The sequence below is a fragment of the Schistocerca serialis genome, chromosome 1, assembly GCF_023864345.2.
Source record: "Schistocerca serialis cubense isolate TAMUIC-IGC-003099 chromosome 1, iqSchSeri2.2, whole genome shotgun sequence".
In the NCBI taxonomy this organism is placed as follows: Eukaryota; Metazoa; Arthropoda; class Insecta; order Orthoptera; family Acrididae; genus Schistocerca; species Schistocerca serialis.
In genome coordinates this window covers 92,936,627-92,956,888 of record NC_064638.1, presented here as the reverse complement: position 1 = coordinate 92,956,888, position 20,262 = coordinate 92,936,627, and the positions used below count along the sequence as shown (strand labels likewise).

Below are 20,262 nucleotides of genomic sequence, written 5' to 3'. Positions count from 1 at the left end.
GTAAAATTACAGCAATGACCCTGCAAAAGAGCTCACCACACTTTTAGAGCCTTTTAAAGGTACAACATATATTCTTAAAATCAAAAAGTATCCCACATATCAGTTTGTTTTTTTGTGAGTGTACAAACTGGAAAGTCATCATAATGCAGAGCCCAACAATATGGAAGTACATTTCTTTCAGTTGGTGTATAAACAGTTTTCTTGTTTAATATATGCTGCATGTCCAGCAGTGAAAACTGTATTTTATTGCAATATGCCAATTTCTGTGTTGCTGGTATTTGACAGTGTTGTACGATTGTGATATTGACATTTAATAAGAGCACTGAAAGAACATAGTCTCCTCCTCATTAAGGAGAAAGTTGGAATTCAGACACTGCAAAGAATAGCACCATTTCTCTGCCTGTCTTTCCCATTGTTAAAAATCATGTTTTTGGCTGACAGAGATGAAACATTAAATGCTATACATCAAATTTGTAATGCAATGTAATTTCCAGGTAAGCTAGAATCAAAGTGCAACATCACAGTAACACATTACTATATTTTTGTGATATCTGTAAATACTTATTAAGGGCCTAGAGAATGTCAATCACATTCACCAATCACAAAAAATTTAATATCTGTTTCTGGAGCGGCTACATGGGCCAAGTGATAATTTGCTGATGAGGTTGGCTTCTATTTAACTTAAATGGATGGTAGTTATGATGAAATCTGCCTTGATAAGTGGAAGTGTAAAAGTTGTCCTCTTCCCAAGCTATCTAATTTAGCAAAAAGAATGTTTTGTGTTTCAGTCTCAAATGTGGCTAGCAAAAGAAATTTCAGTGCTTCAAGGAACCTTACCTCAGACAGACAAAGCAGACTTGATCCAAAACGATTTGCTGAGATCCTGAGAATTCACTGTAATTGCAATGCACTGTAATTTTCCCACAGTATTGTATCTAAAATATTATCTTCAAGTACCTCCTCCTTTCTGTCCACTGTACTGACTCCAAGTGCAATCATTTGCATAGTCCTTCAATATATTCCATCCACTTTTCAGCTTTTCTTTCTGTGTTGAGTTGTGGCTTTCTATCTAAACTCCTGATGCTTTCCTTTTCTCTAAAGGACATTTTAATTTTCCCATAGGTGGCACCTATCTTTCCCAGACCCATGCATGCTTCTAATAATTTGAATTTGTCTTTTAGTCATGTATTCTTTGCCATTTTGAACTTCCCGTTAATCTCATTTGTATGATCTCTGTATTCCATTATTCTTCTTCATTTGCTACAATTTTTTTTAAATATTTCATCCTTCTGTCAATTAAATTAATTATCTCAAGAGTTATCCGTGGGTTGTTACTGGGCTTCATCCCTTTGCCCCTTTGATTATCTGTTACTTCATTTCTCAAACCCACCCATTTATCTTCAATTAACACCATTCCACTGTTTCAGTCAGTAACTGCCAAGTGTTGCCTTTAATTCTCAACAACCTGTGGCTCCTTCAATTTACTCAGGTACCACATCCTTAATTTTCTACTTTGATTAAATTTCTGCACTTTTAACCTGCAGCGCATAACCAATTAATTAAGGTCAGAATCTACATCTGCCACAGTAAAATGTTTTGTAGTTTGAAATCTGGTTTTGATACCTCTGTCTTACCAATACATAAAATTTGCCTGATGTCTTCTGGTGTCTCTGAGTGATTTTTACATATATAACTCTTTTGATGACTGTGAAATGAAGTTTTAGCACTGATTGAATTTAGCTTTGTGTTACATTCTACCACTTAGATTATTCTTTCATTTCTTTCCTCTAGTGCATTTTCTCATACTAATTTTCTTTTCTTCCTTTTCCACTATCGAATTCCAGTCTCCTATTACAATCACATTCTTGTCTTTCTTAACCATCCACCTAATTTCTTTTATCACAGTCATACACTGTTTCAATCTCCTCATTTTCTGTTATATCTCCACAATTATGATCAAAATTGATGCCTGAAACCTACAAAATGATTTATATTTGTCTGAAGAAGTACATCAAGGTACTGTAAAACAAACAAAAAATAAAACAAATGATGTTTAAATAAACTTTATCACAATCCATTTGTAGCATAAATAGTCATCATAAATAATAGTAATGAAAGAAACACAAGATCCCTTTGTAGAAACTTTCGCAGCACACCTGTATCTGCCACATTATGTACTTTAAAATGAGTTGTATTTTTGCATGCACAGACAGCACATGGTAGTCAGCCGGGATACTAGCCAGACAGTGCTACATGGGTCGGCTGTTGGATGGTGAGACCCAACAACCTACCTGACAAGAAAAACTGGTTAGGAAGCCCCAATGGACATCTAATTTATAGGACAGCCAGTAAATTGGAATACATGTAGGGCCATTTGATGATCTGTTGGGAGCATATCCCCCCCTCCCACAAAGAATATTTTACCCAAGATCATCATTAGACCATACCGTACAGCTGAATCTCCTCAGGAAAGTAACAGCTGTACTTTCCCCCTTGCTTTCTGCAGTTTGCTGTACTAACAAAGCAAGGCCAAGTAGCCTAATGTTTCAAGGCCAGATCAGGCAAACTGGTACCTGTCAATTGGCGTCATCATGGCTCACAAAGGAGTGAAGGGTGGTGGATTGGGAGTTGGGGGAGGTAATTCTATGCTGTAACTTCTTCCTTGCACTGTCATTATATTTGTGTGTGTTGTGGCAGCTTGTATATTTTGGGTTAGGTTGTTAGCTGTGGTGTCCAGCTCTCCTTAGGTAGTAGGTCCACTGTTAGTTATACTCCCAATTCAACTGTAATCTTTTGAATTTGTTCTGTGGAGGTGTTTTATTCTATTGAACCTGTCTAGCATTGTATCATAGTTTGATATGAGATCTTTGATTGTATCTAATATTACTTCATTGTGCACATTTCTGCTGATTACTATGTCTACACATCTGGTCAACAGTCAGCAAAAAATTAGGATATGTGGGAACCATCTGGCACATGCACAAGCCAGTGGAATCTGTCCTCAAGTCTAAAAAGTTAAACATCTTCAATTTAATACAGGCTGCTTTGAAATCAGGCTATCCCCCATATAATTTTAGCATGATACTCAAAAGTTTCTTTTTCTAGATACGGTACTTTTCTAGTAGCCACAGATCTGAGATAAGGAATTATACCCTAGTGTGAGGGTATTTCTACAACATGTCCTCCTCTTTGCTGGCTTGGTGAGTAGCAATTGTTACGAAGAGCCGAGTGCTGTAGCTTAAAAGCTCCCAATATTTACTCCGTAACTCATCAAAATTATCACAACTGATCAGCTGATTACCAAATCATCAGTGATCCAAGGAGGAAAAATGACTGGTAGCACAATAATGTAAAGTTCATTACCTTAAATCTGGCATATTCTGAATAAGAAATTTCTGATTGTAATGTAATTAAGAGTAAGAGAATGGAAGGCATGGATAATATGTAATGGCTGCAGTGATAAGAATATCTGATCTAGCATATAGAACAGATGAAATAACATCGCTGATAAACACAGAAAGTCAAAGGTCAGTGCATGAACCCTGTTTCAAATATTGGAGTTAACTGATCTCCCCCTCCTCCCATCAGTTCATAAAACATCAAAAATATTACAGTCTTGACAGAACAGAGTTGCTAATTTACATAATGAAGTCGAAGACTTAAACACATACAAAGATGAGAAATTGTACAAAGCTATGTGAACATATACTTTCCTTGCATGTATCATTGATGAAAAGCTCTCTGGTTTTTGGACCGGATGACAGTATGGAAGTACCACAACATTGTGCACAATTTCATACTTATCACTTTTTTCACAATATAATGATGGGTATGACAATCACTGAAAGGCCACAGCTGGAGACATGAGAGCTTTTATCAGTTGTCCAAGTATGTGAAGAGATCTTTAAGAATTGTTGCATTTTTTAGCTGTTTCAGCCACCAATCCACAATAGAAATGATCTGTATGTGACCAACAGGAAATCAAGTTATTCCAGAGTAAAGATTTTACTGACATTTATTGTTGTCAAATAACAAGTGACAAAGAAATTATATGAACTTTTGCAGTACAGTGATTCCATTTTTAGTAAGTAATTTGGACAACAACACGATGTGCAATAATTTTTGACATAGTTTCTGTAGCATTGCAGCAGCTGCCACCTACTGACTGTAGAAAATAGTCTCAATGGCATTTATTTACTTCTGTGAGTGCTTTTAATCAGTAGATCATCAGATAAATTTGAGGCAGAAGTGAAGTGGGTATCAAGTTAATAACAAATGATATCTGTCAAATCCTGAATGGAAATTAGGCCTTAAATTTGTCTGAAGATGGTCAACTGACAGAGTGCTCATAATAGCACCATGAATACTGTTTACGGACAGGGGGATGAGTTGGTTGATGTTCACAAGCAGCTAGAAATTGTCCTGATTACTGTCAAATGATTGGCAACTGGTGCAAATTGGTTTGTTGGAAGAGCTCCCAAGAGTTGTGTACATGTGGTACTGGTACCAGAGGTGCCTCAAGTACTATCCTCTCCTGTGGACCCTGTCTTCTCTGCAGAAAATATAGGATCTGTTATTACTTGTCCACTTGACTGTGAGTAGCATGTCGATGGTACATCAAGGTATTCTGTACAAGGTGGAAGAGTACCAGGGAGGCCTCAGGGCATTGTACTGACCCTCCTAACCAACAGGTTTGAGGTGGTACTGTCTTTTAGTGAAACTGAGCCAGTGGGATTCACTTCACCTTTTTTGGAGAAACCTGTTTTGTCCAGTGTCAAGAGGAGGCAATTGCAAAATGGTAGGGGTCGATTAATCATCAGCAGTTCAAACATATGGCGAAAGATGGTACCCCTTAAGGGACAGGAAAGGACACCAGGCGCACTCAGTGAGTGTGCATTGGGGCCTCATTCGACATGTTGTCCAACAGCCACTAAGGGAACAGGGTGCAAGCAACTGCAGATTATGGCACACATTGGAACAAATGATACCTGTCATCTGGGCTCCAAGATCATGCTTGGGTCATTCCAATGACTGGCAGAGGAGGTTGAGAAGACCAGCCTTGTTCTTGGAGTTCCAAGGGAGCTCACAGTTTTTAACATTGTCCCCAGAACTGATCATGACCCTTTGGTTCTCAGTCAGGTGGAGGGACCAAACCAGAGACTTCAAAGGTTCTGTAACAAGCTAGGCCATGACTTCCTGGACTACTGCCACATGGATCCTAATGGGTCAGGTGAGCACTACATATTACAGGCTGCTACTCAGGTATCTGGTTGTGTGTGTGGTCGCACACAAGGAATATTTAAGATTAGGCAACTCTCCATCCAATCCAAATATCCAATCCAGATAATGACAGCTGTAGGAAACTCAGAAGTACCTGTGTAAGATGGAAAGAAATGCATCCCACAGGTGTGAGTATTAAAGTTCTAATGGTTAACTGCCGAAGCATTTGCAACAAAGTGCTATAGTTCAAAGTGCTCCTGAAGATCAGTGAAGCTCACATAATACTAGGTATAGAAAAGTGGTTGAAATCTGAAACTGATACCACTGAGATTTTTGAGAAAAATTTAAGTGTATATTGAAAGGATAGGCAAATGGGAAATGGAGGCGATGTATTTGTCACAGTAGACAAGAAACTCAAATGCACCTTACAGAAACTAAAGCTGCATGTGAGATTATTTGGGTAAGACTCAGTATCAGGTGTGGGCATAAGATGATAATTGGATTATTCTATCACCCACCAGACTCATCTCCTGATGTGAGCAAAAACTTTAGGTAAAACCTCAGTTTACTTGTACACAAGTTTCCCAATCATACTGTAATCATCGGTGGAGACTTTAATCATCCAACAGCCAACTGGGAAAATTACAGTTTTGCTAGTGGTGGGCATTTATAGGAGATCCTGTGAAAAATTAGTAAATGTCTTCTCTGAAAACTACGCAGAACAGATAGTTATGAATTCCATTCATGATGGAAATATACTGGATCTAATGGCAACATGTAGACCTAATTTCTTTCAGGAAGTCCACATTGAAATGGGTATCAGTGACCATGACGCGGTTGCTGCAACAGTGATTACCAAAGTACAAAGGACAACTAAAAAAAGCAGAAAGGTACGTACATAGAGTAAACTATATTAAAAAAACAGTAGTGCCATATATCAATGAGGAACTTGAAACTTTCAGCAAGGGGCATGAGCATGTAGAGGAACTCTGGTTCAAGTTTGAAAGAATAGCTGACCATGCAGTGGATAGATATTTACCCAGTAGAACAGTTCATAATGGAAGGGAACCTCCAAGGTATATGGTCACTGTAAAGAAACTTCTATAGAAACAAACATTACTGCATAATATGTGGAGAGAAAAAAAAAAAAAAAAAAAAAAAAAAAAAAAAGCATTGCACTATAGACAGAGAGACGTGCAGAATGAAATGTGTTTCGCTGTCAAGAGAGTAATGCATAATGCCTTCAATGGCTACTATAGGAGAACAGTGTCAATGAGACTTCACAAAACCCAAAGAAATTCTGGTCATATGTGAAGGCTGTTAGTGACACAAAAGTTAGTGTCCACTCCCTAGCAAATGAGCCAGGAATTGAAAGTGAGGGTGTCAAAGTAAAAGCTGAAATTCTTAACTCTGTTTTCAAATGTTCCTCTACAAAGGAAAACTTAGGAGAACTGCCACAATTTAATACTTGTAATACTCTGAAGACGAATGAAATAAGTGTTAGTGTCTGTGATGTTGAGAAACAGCTGAAATCATTAAAATTAAACAAAGCTCCATGGACTGATGACATCCCTGTCAGATTCCTACTGAATTTGTGGCTGAGTTGGCCCCTGTCCTAACTACAATCTATCGTAGATGCCTCAAACAAAAAAACCACGCCCAGCTCTTGGAAGAAGATACAGGTCGCAACCATCTACAAGAAGGGTAGTAGAAGTGATACACAAAACTATTACACTTGACACTGATTTGTTGTAGACTCTTAGAACATATTTTGAGCTCAAACATAATGAGGTATCTTTAACATAATGATCTCCTAAATGGCAGGGAGGATGCATCAAGTTAGCTAGGATGGAGAGTCACATAATGTATGTATGTATGTATGTATATAATAGAAGGAAACATTCCATGTGGGAAAAAATATATCTAAAATCAAAGATGATGTGACTTACCAAACGAAAGCACATAGGTGTCTGTATATGTGTGGATGGATATGTGTGTGTGTGCGAGTGTATACCCGTCCTTTTTTCCCCCTAAGGTAAGTCTTTCCGCTCCCGGGATTGGAATAACCCCTTACCCTCTCCCTTAAAACCCAAATCCTTTCGTCTTTCCCTCTCCTTCCCTCTTTCCTGATGAGGCAACCGTTGGTTGCGAAAGCTAGAATTTTGTGTGTATGTTTGTGTGTCTATCGACGTGCCAGCGCTTTTGTTTGGTAAGTCACATCATCTTTGTTTTTAGATATATGTATGTATGTATGTAGATGTAATTTCAAGTGTGCCCCAGGGAAGTGTGCTGAGAATCTTGCTGTTCATGTTGTATATTGATGAGCTTGCAGATAATATAAATAAAAAGAGAAAGAGAGAGAGAGAGAGAGAGAGAGAGAGAGAGAGAGAGAGAGAGCTCGATTTATGTTTTAGAAACCTATATATTTTCAAACTGTTTACAAAACAAGCTTATCCCCTTCAAAATACTCTCATTACAACTAATGCATTTGTCCCATCAGTGCTCCCTCTGTTGTTTGAAATACTTTTTGTAGTAATCTTCAGAATTGACTGACAGCTTCTCCCTCATTTTTTCTTGACTTCTTCAGTGTTGTCCAATCAGCATCCTTTCGTGCTCCTTTTCACGCATGGGAATAAGAAAAAGTCACAAGGAGCCACATCAGACAAATCAGGTGCATGGAGCAGCAGAACTTGCCCTTTTTAGCCAAAAACTATCTATGAGAAATTGTTGCATGCGCAGGTGCATTGTTGTGACAGATGAACCAGTCTCCTGTCTGCCACAAATCAAGTCTTTCTTTACGAACAATGTTGCGCAATTATCTTAAAACTTCCAAATAAAAGGACTGATTGGCAGTCTGGCCTGGGGGAACAACTCTGAATGAACTATGACCTGGCATCAAAAAAGGAAATAAACATTGATTTGATGTTTGATTTGAGTCGATGACATTTTTTTGGACATCATGATGATGATGACGTCTTCCATTGGTTTGACTGTTGCTTTGTTTCTGACTTGTGACCAGTAATGACCTTTGACAGAAAGTCTGGATCAGTTTCAAGCTGTTGTTTCAAAGCACAACATATTTCAACTCTATATTCCTTTTGATTTTGAGTCAAAACCCAAGGATGATGATGTTCGGTTTGTGGGGCGCTCAGCTGCATGGTCATCAGAGGCCATACAAGCTCCTAATTTTTACACAGTCCAATTGTTTACACAGTCCAATCAAGCTACTGTCACAAATAATGATGATGATGATAAAATTATGAGGACAACATAAACACCCAGTCCCCGGGAAGAAAAAATCCCCAACCCGGCCGGGAATCGAACCCGGGACCCCATGATCCAGAGGTAGGACGCTAGCCACTAGACCATGAGCTGGCGACAGGATCCAATTAAAAAACTAGGCAGCAACCCTTTTCATTCCCAAATCTTCCATTAAAATTCGCTGAACCAAGTTCCAAGGTACCCCTTAGTCCCTGACAGTTGATCAATTGTCTGTCGACAGTCTGTGAGCACAAGCTCTCAAATTTTTCCAATATTTCCATCGATTTGAGCAGTTGACGGATGTCCAGGTTGAGGTTTGTCATCAGTTGAGATGTCGCCATTGTTAAATTGAGCAAACCATTCGTACACTTGAGTTTTTCCCATAGTGTCATCTTGTTAAACTGTTTTCAACATTAAAACAGTTTCAGCAGCATTTTTACTGTGTAGAGAACAAAATTTCACAGCTGCACATTGTTCACTTAAACTTGCTGTCATAAAAAATGTAACGAGAAGAGGGTGTAGAAAAATTTCTACTACCAGTCACAATAAAAGATTATTTATTCATCAAACAACCAGTTTTGGGCTTGTGCCCATCATCAGGTATTTATACATTTATGTAGATGTTCATATTGCCGGAGATCACTGTTTGAATACAAAGACAACTATTTTCTGGTGACTAAACAGATACAAGTGGAATAATTGTAAGTGGCAAGGCAGCATCATTTGTCAAAAAAGTAACTGTACTTACATAAAGTAAATACATTAAATTATCACCACAGCATAATTATAAAAAGGATACATCATCTTTAAGTTTTTGACAAATGCTGCCTTGCCACTTACAATTATTCCATTTGTATATGTTTAGTCACCAGCGAATAATTTTCTTTGGATTCAAATAGTGATCTCCAACAATACAACAATATAAACATGAACATGAATGTATAAAAACCTGATAATGGGCGAAACCCCAAAACTGGTCTTGTGGAGCATAAATAATCTTTTATTGTGACTGGTAGTGGAAATTTTTCTACCCCCTATAAAGGAACAGTCACCAAGTTCATTAGTACCCACTATGGATAAACTCCACATAACAAGAACAAAACAGTGCTAGCAAAAACAATCACAGCAGATGAACAGAACAAGCCAGGTCAACAACACAGGTGACACTGAACTGGCAATGGGTTGTGCTGTAGACACCTAGCGGCAGAATTGGGTACTACACAAACTCCACCCACAGGAATGTTATTTCATTTTTTTTAGTAACTCCTCGTGTTCAGTCAGACCTTGATTAGATTTAAAAATGGTGCAAAGACTGGCAACATGCTTTAAATGTTCAGAAATGTAAAATTGTGCACTTCACAAAAAAAAAAAAAAAAAAAAAAAAAAAAAAAAAAAAAAAAAAAAAAAAAAAACAACAACAACAATTGACTATAATATGAATGAGTCACTATTGGAATTGGCCAGCTCATACAAATACTTGGGTGTAACACTTTGTAGGGATATGAAATGGAGTGCTCACAAAGATGGCCAGCTCATACAAATACATGGGTGTAACACTTTGTAGGGATATGAAACGGAGTGCTCACAAAGGCTCAGCTTTGGGTAAAGCAGATGGTATCTCTGTGCATTGGGAGAATACTGGGGAAATGTAATTAGTACGTAAAGGAGTAAATCGCTTGTGTGACCTGTTCTAGAATACTTCTGTGTATGGGATCCATACGAAACAGGACTAACAGAGGATACTGAATGTACACAGAGAAGGGCAGCACGAATGGTTACAAGTCTGTTTACCCATGGGAGAGTGTCACAAAAACACTGAAGGAACAGAACTGGAAGACTCTTGAAGACAGACATAAATTATCCGAAGAAAGTCTATTAATAAAGTTTCAAGAACTAGCTTTAAATGAGGACTCTAGGAATATACCACAACTGCCAAAGTATCATTCATATAGGGAGCGTTAGGATAAGATTAGAATAATTGCTTCAACAGGGGTATTCAAATAATCATTCTTCCAGCACTCCATACGTGAACAAAATGGGAATAAACTCTAATACCCAAAAGCTGGTACAATGGGATGTATCGTCTGCCATACACTTCACAGTGGTTTGCAGAGTACAGATGTAGATGTAGATATAGGATAGTAGAAGAATGTGATTAAGATTTGACTTTTTCACAATTGGGATGGGTAATGATGTAAATATGTGAAAGGTAACAGGTGGAAAGCATTTTTGCAGGTTGATGGTTGAAAGAAAGAGGAAGCGAAAGAAAGAATAAAAGAAAAGTGTTGATATGTTGTCATAGAGAGAATGAAAGTGAGAAGGAGCAGAATATACTCAGATGGTACAACAAAACTGGATACAACAGAGAAAAGACTATGATTTTTTTAAAAACTTTTTATAGACTGTGGGGATTTTCACAATTATTAAATCCCCTAACCTCCAAAACTACACTATAAATTTTAATACTCTCTTAATATTCCCATTTGCTAGCTCCCAGACTTTACTGTCAAGTTTCCCATTAGTCACTATGCATAAAAATTTACAAAAATGAAATTTTCTTGCACTCAAACCTCAGGTTATATTGGCATTAAAAAGGTAGAGTAAAGTGTTTTGGATAGCTCTGGGGTAGTGACCACTTGTACTCCCAGCAGAAAGATCATCTTAGAGTCAGTTCCCTACACTAGAGGGGCAAAATATGAATATTATACACTTCCTACTGCTTAGGAAAATGGAGAGAATCAGTTGGTTCTTTTTCAGTTTCACATGGTCTATGGTAGGCTTAATGTGACTTAAGGAAGCACCAATAGTTCATTGGCGGTTTCTCAGAAAATCCCATAAAAATGGTTTTTTACTATATTTTCACTGTCACCATTGAAGCAAAACCCAACCAAGGATTCCAAGACAGCTATACACAGGAAATGATCGAAATTTTCAGGATATATTCCAAAGATCCTAATCTTTAACAACCTTGAAAATTTTCTTCATATCTTTATCCATTTGCAAGATACAGACGTTCAAAGTTACCCTACTTGAACATGTAAAATACACATTAAAATCTGGTGTAAGATAAAAGTATGGTTTATAAAGTGATGTAGCATGAACAAATATGCTGTATAGTATCTCCATTATCATCTAGTAATCTCATGTTGTAGTACTGAAGCACATGCAACATTTTTTTGCTTGTAAAATCTGGCCTGAGATGTAAAATTATTTTAGTGTTATTTCACTTTCATATAAGTACACTGTCTACATTTTACTGACCAATACATTTATTTTCATATGAGTTACATGCCCTGTTACAGCAGGGAAAAGAAGGGAACCAGTAGAAAAATGCTGCTTTTTGAACACAAAAAATGTTATTATGTTCCTGTTTATTTAAAAGACTCTGACAGAAAGTGGGGTACCAGCAGTCTCATTCTACCTTCCTCAGCACCTTCAAAAATTTTGGCTTGCTAATATGTTAGCGCTTTCTTATACTTAGAGAGAAGAAGACCGTGACAGTGGCAACAAGACAGAAAAGTAATAAATACTGGAAGATAGTAGACAGTGGTTGTGTTATAGAAAGAGCAAAGGAGACAATAGCAGTGTGAGAGAAAGAGAGGGACACTCTGACAGTGAAACAGTCAGTGACAGAACAGTCCTGGGAAAAAGAGTGAAGGAGACAGTGCCTTGGGGAAGGAGTAAAGAGAAGAAGACAGTGCCAATGGAAAGGGACGGAGGGGGAGGAATAAAGAGAAAGAGAAAATGGGTGAGAGGCAGTAAGAACGAGAGACAGCATGTACAACAATGAGAAGGAAGAGAGAGATAATGACAGTGAGATGAGGCAGAGGTAGTAGGACAGGGAGACAATGACAGTGAGAGGGGACTGTAGTGGCAGGACAGAATGAAGGGACTGTGACACAAGAGACAATGACAGTGAGACACAAAGAAGTAATGACAATGAGTTGCACTGAATGAATGAGTGCAAAAGGATTATTAGAAGTGGATAGATTTTAGCAACTTACAGGGATAGACTAGTGGGCATGAGTGAGTTACTGTTAGGGAAGCTTGAGTTGATTTGCATGTCAACAAAAGCATATGTTCATGTGCCAAGATATTTGGGAAAATTTGTAAAGAAAGATAGAATGAGACAGCTGGTACTGTCCTTTTCAGTCAGTCTTTTAAATAAACAGGAACACATTTGTATTTTTTGTGTTCTGATAGGAGCTTTCCCACTGGTTTATGCATGCACTAATTCTCATAATTAAACAATAGCAGAGCCTGAAGTTAATTTTCTGAATGCTGAAAAGCTTGCAATAAGAGTAATATATTGGAAATAGCACTGCAATTGCCTCGGTTAGTGAGCATCCATACAACCCTATATGTGTTCTACAACAACTGCTGCATATAAGAAAAAAATGAAAGATTTCAGAACTATGATACAATAACACATTTTCAAGCAGATATTGTGTTCTTAACACAATGGCAAAAAGACAGCCAAGAAATTATCTGAATAAGCATTGTGCATATAATGCAAGCTGAAGTTGTAAAAATAGTTGATCAAATCAGTTACAGCTGTCTTGGACAACAGAAAATGATATGTTTGAACCTACAGTAAATAAGGTGCTATGTTTACTGTGCATGGAATTTTAAACACATCATTACAACAATAAATACAAGTCGTGTGTTCTCTAGACTGATATTAAGCACCAGTAATGCTATTGTGACCTTTAAATAATAATGAAAAAGTTTAAAATCTTTTTTCTTTAAATTTATGTGTTGTGAGGAGCACAACAGTTACTTCATGCAGTACTAAAGTATTGACATATCAAATACAACCAAAAATCAAAGAAAACAAAATAGGAATATGAAATTTTAAATTACAGACATTATGAATAATGCCAATATTACAGACTAGACACTGACACATGCTGGAGTCCATTTCATTAAGTTGTTTAAGAATACATGCTATTATTGGTGATGGTCCAGATTCTTTATACTGGACTTCTTAGAAAGGCAGGATACAGTTTTTGAAAATCATTAGTACAAGGAAAAAATAACATTTACATGACAAATTGTGCAAACCATATATGTGCTAAATAGAGCAGAGTATGCAGCTATATGGATAATAGTCAGAAAAAAGTAAGTACGCATTGAGAGGAGGAAGGACTTTATGTAATGGATGACCTTGAATCTACAGAAATGCAATTTACCCTATTACAAAGTCATTAATACATTGGGTGTGCCTAAACATTTGTAATAATGTTGGAAGATGTTCCCTAAGATCAAAATAAGACAAAATGTTTCTATGGGCATAGGTAGTACTGAGTTGTGTGTCACAGTGTTACTGGAATACTATCATCACATTACAGGAGATGGTCAAAGTTACTGTATTGAGCAACAAAGCATGCTTGAAAATGCCTCAGCTCAGTTAAACAGCTGCACATGTGTTATGGAGATATTGTTCCAAGTTGTTGTGTGTTAAGCTAGAGAATGGTAAACATGCTTTCTATGCATTAACACCACAAAGAGACTCAGTGAAGTCAGGAGGCTGTGCATGTCAATGCACAGGACCTCCAAACCTGATACATCATCTTGGGAAAGTCTTGTGCAAAAACTGAGGTACACACAAATTGAATTGTCCTGGGAACCCGTTATCCAGAAGATGCATGAAGAGGTCAGCTCCTAAAGACAGTTCCCCTGTACAGACAGTATATCTCTCAAAACGCCAAGTAAGCTGGTCCATTCAACTGATCATGGATAATACTATACAACAGAATGAGTTCAAGTTTGTACAGATGATTAGCAACAATCACATCAAAGGGATTATTAGCTACTCACACATGTGAATTTAGTACGTTTATGATTTCATCTATTGAAATGTAGCCTTGCTGATGGACCAAATGGATGACTAATGCCAGGATGATACTAGTCATGGGAAAGACAGATTTCTACCAGCAAATGAAAATCAGCCTCACTCAGTTTCCACTTCTTTTGCAAATATTGCAGATACCACGTACAGTCACGTAAAATATGCCTCAAGTACTTGTGACGTGCATTTTATGATCCATTTGTTAGGTATGTATAACTGGATGATTGTTGACAATTGTAATGAATGTTTTCTCCCATGGCAGGTGGGTAGTACACAGCAGGCTCGACCATTATCCATACCATTAGGCAGTTATGACCCTGTTCCACACATGTGATGAAACACTGCTGCAAATATTCTGAATGACAGTTGATCTATGTATACAACATTCTGCTTCTGCTCACCATATGGGGGTATTAATGACCACATATGTTGCCTGTGTATCCATCATCCATTATCTCCTCAAAAAGATCAAGAAATTAAAAAGAATAAGATACACTTTATCCACTTGATCTGTAAGACAGACACTCTTTAGTAAAACTTTCATTCTTTTGAAAATTTTCAACTCCTAGCAGCTAATGAAATGCTGTTATTTTATGATATTTAATAACCTTTGTGTGTCACTGAGTACCGAAAATATACACAAGTGGGAGCTAACCTATAAATATGGAGGGAAAACTGTGTGAAGCTAAATGTAGAGTAGAGATAATCACTCATCAAACTTGTGAGAAATAGCATAATTGGAAATATCCTTCAAATAGTTACATTTTTTCCCATGGTGTACTGATTAACAGAAAAGAGTAAATTAAATAAAACAATACCTAAAAGAAATAAAGCCATATTCTACATGTCTGTCTGTCCATCTAATAACCTTTCCTCTGACTCCTGCAGCAAAAGGGTCCAAGGTCAAGTCTAGTAAAAATGGTTTCGTTGCTTTTTTTAGTTCTTTGACTAACATCAGGTTTCAACTGATTCATTATTTGATTTCATATCTTAATAGCTGCCTACAAATTTATCACACTGTTTACAATTATTTAACATTATTCAATTATGCTTAAAGTAGTAACATATCTGTGTTACATGCATTATGTAATAGGGCTGTTCTTGGTATTGGTAACAATTACTAAAATTCCAGGGGATGAAAATATTTTTATTTGCACTGCTCCGCCAGTCTTGTCTCACCTTAACCCGTTGAAGATCAATTGGATTCATTATTGAACCTTGGAAGAATTCAACAGTAGTGAAATGCCTCTTGAACAGGCCTTCCAACTCAAGGTCTGGTGGTTTTCTGCTCATTCCAACACCGCCCGCACGAAAAAAGAATCACCGGACCAGATAAATAATGAAGAACAACAAAATAAATTATTAATAAAAACCTACATTGCTAAAATCTAGAGTACAAAAAATTAAACAGGTCATAACAGCTAACATTATGCTGCAAACAAATGCACGAAATACAGAGTCATCACACTGCTCATAATATTTTGGATGTACAATTGTCTTCAGTCAAACAAATTGTTATTTCAGTCATGATCGTACAAATCTGATGACCTTGTATTCCTTATATGCATGCAAAATACAAAGCAAACTGAAATCTTTTTATGGCTGCACCTGAATGGTTACACAGCAGCATTTAGATGCTGAAAAACCAATTTCAGTGAACAGAAATGTTCCCTGAGGTACACAAATGAATTACAGGCAATTCAAAGAGAAGACAAATCCAAAAGATATAAATTTTCATCTAGATTTCAAAACAAATATTTGAAGGCAATAGTGCCACATATTTCATACACAAATTGAACACTAGCAGCAGAAAACTATCTTATAAGTAACGCTAGTTAATATAAATCATTTGATATAGATTACATTAATGCATTTAATGTAACTTAGCAGTCAGACTACATGACTAACTCTACTGGCTATTATACTACAGCTAATGTCTTACATTCCTGCTATTAGAAAACATGCACATTTTCTAAGATCAGTTGTACTTCAGATGCAACAATGAAAAGATTTCAGTCTGAATAAAAGTGCTGCTTATAGGTATTAAAGAAATACAAGCGAGATGGGGCGAGACTATGTGATGCACCGCAGCATTCCAGAGCCAGGCCAGCAATGAGTTTACCTTCACTCTCTCTAGATCTACAGCATTCATCATAGTTCCCTGAAAAAACTCGACAGTCGTGTAGTGCCGTTTGAGCAGTCCTTCCAGCTCGAGATCTGGCTCTTTCCTGCAATATAAGTGGCTGATAGGCTTACAATAGGTTATGTGGTTGATTAGGAAAAAGTAATTCCCACAATGAGATGGATGTCAGAAACAGAAGAAGTGCAGTGGCTGCAAATTCTGTTTAAGAAATGGAAAGTGGTATCTATCAGACAGAGCAGTACTAAAGAATCTAGTTTCCAGCACTTTAAACATGGACCTCTGGTATAAAACTAAACAGGAACTTACTAAACAAAGCACATAATTTCTATGTAGAAACATATGTGATGACAAAATTGAACACGAAGACACTACACTTTGTTGGCACTGAAATAGAGCTGCATCTAATTACTCTAGAAAAGAGATGCATTGTAAACTAAAAAGAGCAGTTCTTCATATGCCAATCTGCCAGAGTGTCCTGTTTCTCTAAAATTTCCTTCATTCATCATAACATAATGAAAAAATAACACACTGAAACACAAACATATAACAAGGAAAATTAATTCCAGCTTGATTGTTAAGGTACTTATTTGATATTACCTGGATATAAGAGGATGTTCTTCTAATAATTGAATATTATATGTTTATGAATATGTTCTTATGAATGATACATACACTATTTCATGGATGAAAATTAAAAGAAAATGATAAATTCTAACTTAGAGCAATTACATAGAATGTCACAAATGAATTCATTACTTGCTACACCTCCACTGTTCAAAGGTTTTCCAACAATTTCAGTTAACTGTCATTATTTAATTTCCGTAGCTAATATAAAACTTGTAACTATGAAATTAAGCAGGGAAAGAAAATTTTTCTTTTAAATAAAAAACATTAAATCAATACTGTATCACAGTAAATTACTCCAATATAAAAGAGAAATGAGGAATATTCTACAGAAGTGATAAGATATAGGACATGAAAAAGTACAAAAGGAATTACAATAATATGGAAATAGGGAGCAAACTAAATATAATATGAATAGAGACAAGTATATGGAACAATATGTCTCTTAGATCTTATTAGAGAAGCTATAAAAATTGTTAGTTATGAGTAACTAACAGACACACGAACAACGTATCAGCCACTGCGTTATTTAGAAACTGTAGATTTATGTTCATTAGTAAACATGCAGGGAACCTATTAAAAACAATTCAGATGAGAATTAACTTTCATGGGTGGCCAGAAACAATGATATGGAAGTGCATGGTACTTTAAAGATCCACAAATGCCACTGCTCCTTCTGACATACACACAGGCAACAGCAGGATCACTACAGGGTAGGCTAAACATGGAATTGAGAAAAAATTACAGGAGAACAGACTCTACAGTTTTACACAACAAAGCAATTGAAAGGTAACATTACAGTTACTTAAACAACAAAGATCTTACATTAAATGTATACTTGAGTAAGCAAAGCTTTTGGCCAGTCACACAGTATTTTCCTACTATCTCTGGCAGATACAGTGCCGTCTTCAATATCCTTAAACATTAACTATAGGACAAAAATACATTTGTAATGTAGTGGAATTTAGATGAGTAATTCCCAACATACCCAACGGATAAATGTATGCAGCAATAGAAACACAAATGTGATGACTAAACTCCATTTCACCTAAGACTCTTTATTGATTTTTCAGTGCTTCATTACACTGTGAAGAACTCTGTGCATTGTAAGAGAAAAATTTAAATGTTGGAGGAAATTGTAACAGGCACTTATAACTTGAAGAGCTAATACAAATGAGATGTAAAAGGATAAACTATGGAATCATGTTTCAGTATCTAGGAGATGTTAACATCATTAAAATCTAATAAACTGTTACAGTTCAATTCTTCTGTGGTCAGTGAAAATTCAGGTGCACAATGTTAACAAAAACTGAAGTAATGGTTCTGCAGCCTACTTTTTACTGAATTGCATTATTTCAGCTGCAGTCCGCAGCTCGTGGTCTTGCGGTAGCGTTCTCGCTTCCCGCGCACGGGGTCCCGGGTTCGATTCCCAGCGAGGTCAGAGATTTTCTCTGCCTCGTGATGACTGAGTGTTGTGTGTTCTTCATCATAATTGACTCACAAGTCGCCGAAGTGGCGTCAACTAAAAAGGACTTGCAATACGGCGGCCGAACTTCCCCGCATGGGGCCTCCCGGCCAACACTGCCATACGATCATTTCATTTCACTGCCAAGGTTGGTAAAACGTCTCAAAATTGTTTATTAAATATTGAAAGAGGTGCAATGTCTCAAAATATCATTTCCAACAAAATACACAAAGTGATTTTTAATACCAGTCACAAATGTATGTAATTATCAGTGTGTGATTCCACAACAGGTGAATAAACTGTGCCAAAGCTATTACTCCTATTCCATTTAACACACTTTGATACAAAAGTGTCAAATTTGAGTGGTCTGTAGCAAGTGAAAAGGTTTTCCTAATGCTTAAACTAAATTTAAAATCTACATCCTGCCTTGTTCCGTGCAGCTCCCAGCAAGCCCCTGTTGTAACAACTGATGCTTCAGATAACCGCATTTGGAAATTTCTCACTCACAGGGAACCAAATGGATTGAAGCATCACACATAATCAAAAACTATTTATTTATTTATTGGTTCTGTGAATCTTGGACTGTACAGTGTACAAAAGATATTGGCCCATTCATTATTTACAATACACATTACTTGACCATTTTTTTTTTTTTTTTTCAGACATTATTTTAACAAAAGATAAAATTACACAATATTTTCTTACTTTAAATATTTTATAAAAACAGTCTTCATTGGTGAGAAAGTTTTCTTTTTCTAGGTATTCCCTTACTGTATAGAAGCACCCAGTAATTCCAGGTCTCGCCACCTCAGAATCAGCCACAAATGTGACATGCAAAATAGCTCAAGTGTTACTTTTCCCTGTCACTATCTACTTCTGTATCAAAGAATTTCTTCTTCTTTCAGATCTAAGAGTAGTAATCCTCCCTACACCATGATGTCGTATCTTATCTCTCGCGTATCATGGTCACTGGGAAGTTGGTGACATGAAATGTTGGTTCATTACCATGCTTATGGGCCAATCCGTGTCTCAGACTTTGAACAACTAGTTCACTACAACAAAGCCTGTGCAGAAAATGGCAAAAGCCTTTTTTCCCCATAATTAATAAACTACATTAGACATACATTAAGACATTGTGGGCCATTATTGATACATACTCTTGTTTTCCTTAAGTACAGACAATGGGCACTACAGACTCAGACCCAAAAATCATCATTCTTTCTTTCTCCAAAGTTCACCAACAAAAGGCCTTCTCATCTTACTGTGACAAAGAATAGTCCACAATTCACATCTGAGACTATTCCCACCTTTTTAAAAGAGCAAGGAATCACCTACATTTCCACAGAACTTTTTCACATCAAGCCTAACTGAATGTAGAATCTGTGGTGGGATGCTTTAAAACTAGTATACAAAAGCTATGATATCACATTTCTCAGTTCTTAAAGTGCTATACAGTGTGGGGACAACAGACCCGCTCCATCAGCAACCCACTGGTACAACTGTTGCTATGCACTGTATGACCTGGTCTGTTTCCACCACTTTGGTCAGCATCCAGCCCAAAAATTCCACTATACATTCTCTGTAATGATTATCAAACCTGGAAGCACCATCAATATCACCTGTGGGCCCAGTTCCAGCACCGGCCAACACTTGCCGAATGACACTGTACATCTAACATCCTTCTCTGACAATCCATCA

The 20,262-nt window shown here is 36.9% G+C and overlaps 1 protein-coding gene across 1 annotated transcript in view; it reads right to left on the bottom strand.

Annotated features, from left to right (window-relative positions):
* LOC126462459 (calcium-activated potassium channel slowpoke) overlaps positions 1-20,262 on the bottom strand; it is a 915,336-nt gene that overhangs the window by 658,186 nt on the left and 236,888 nt on the right. Inside the window, exon 8 of the mRNA XM_050096074.1 lies at positions 15,512-15,617. Within this exon, the coding sequence (XP_049952031.1) occupies positions 15,512-15,617 (106 nt within the window). The remainder of the gene's footprint in view (positions 1-15,511; positions 15,618-20,262) is intronic.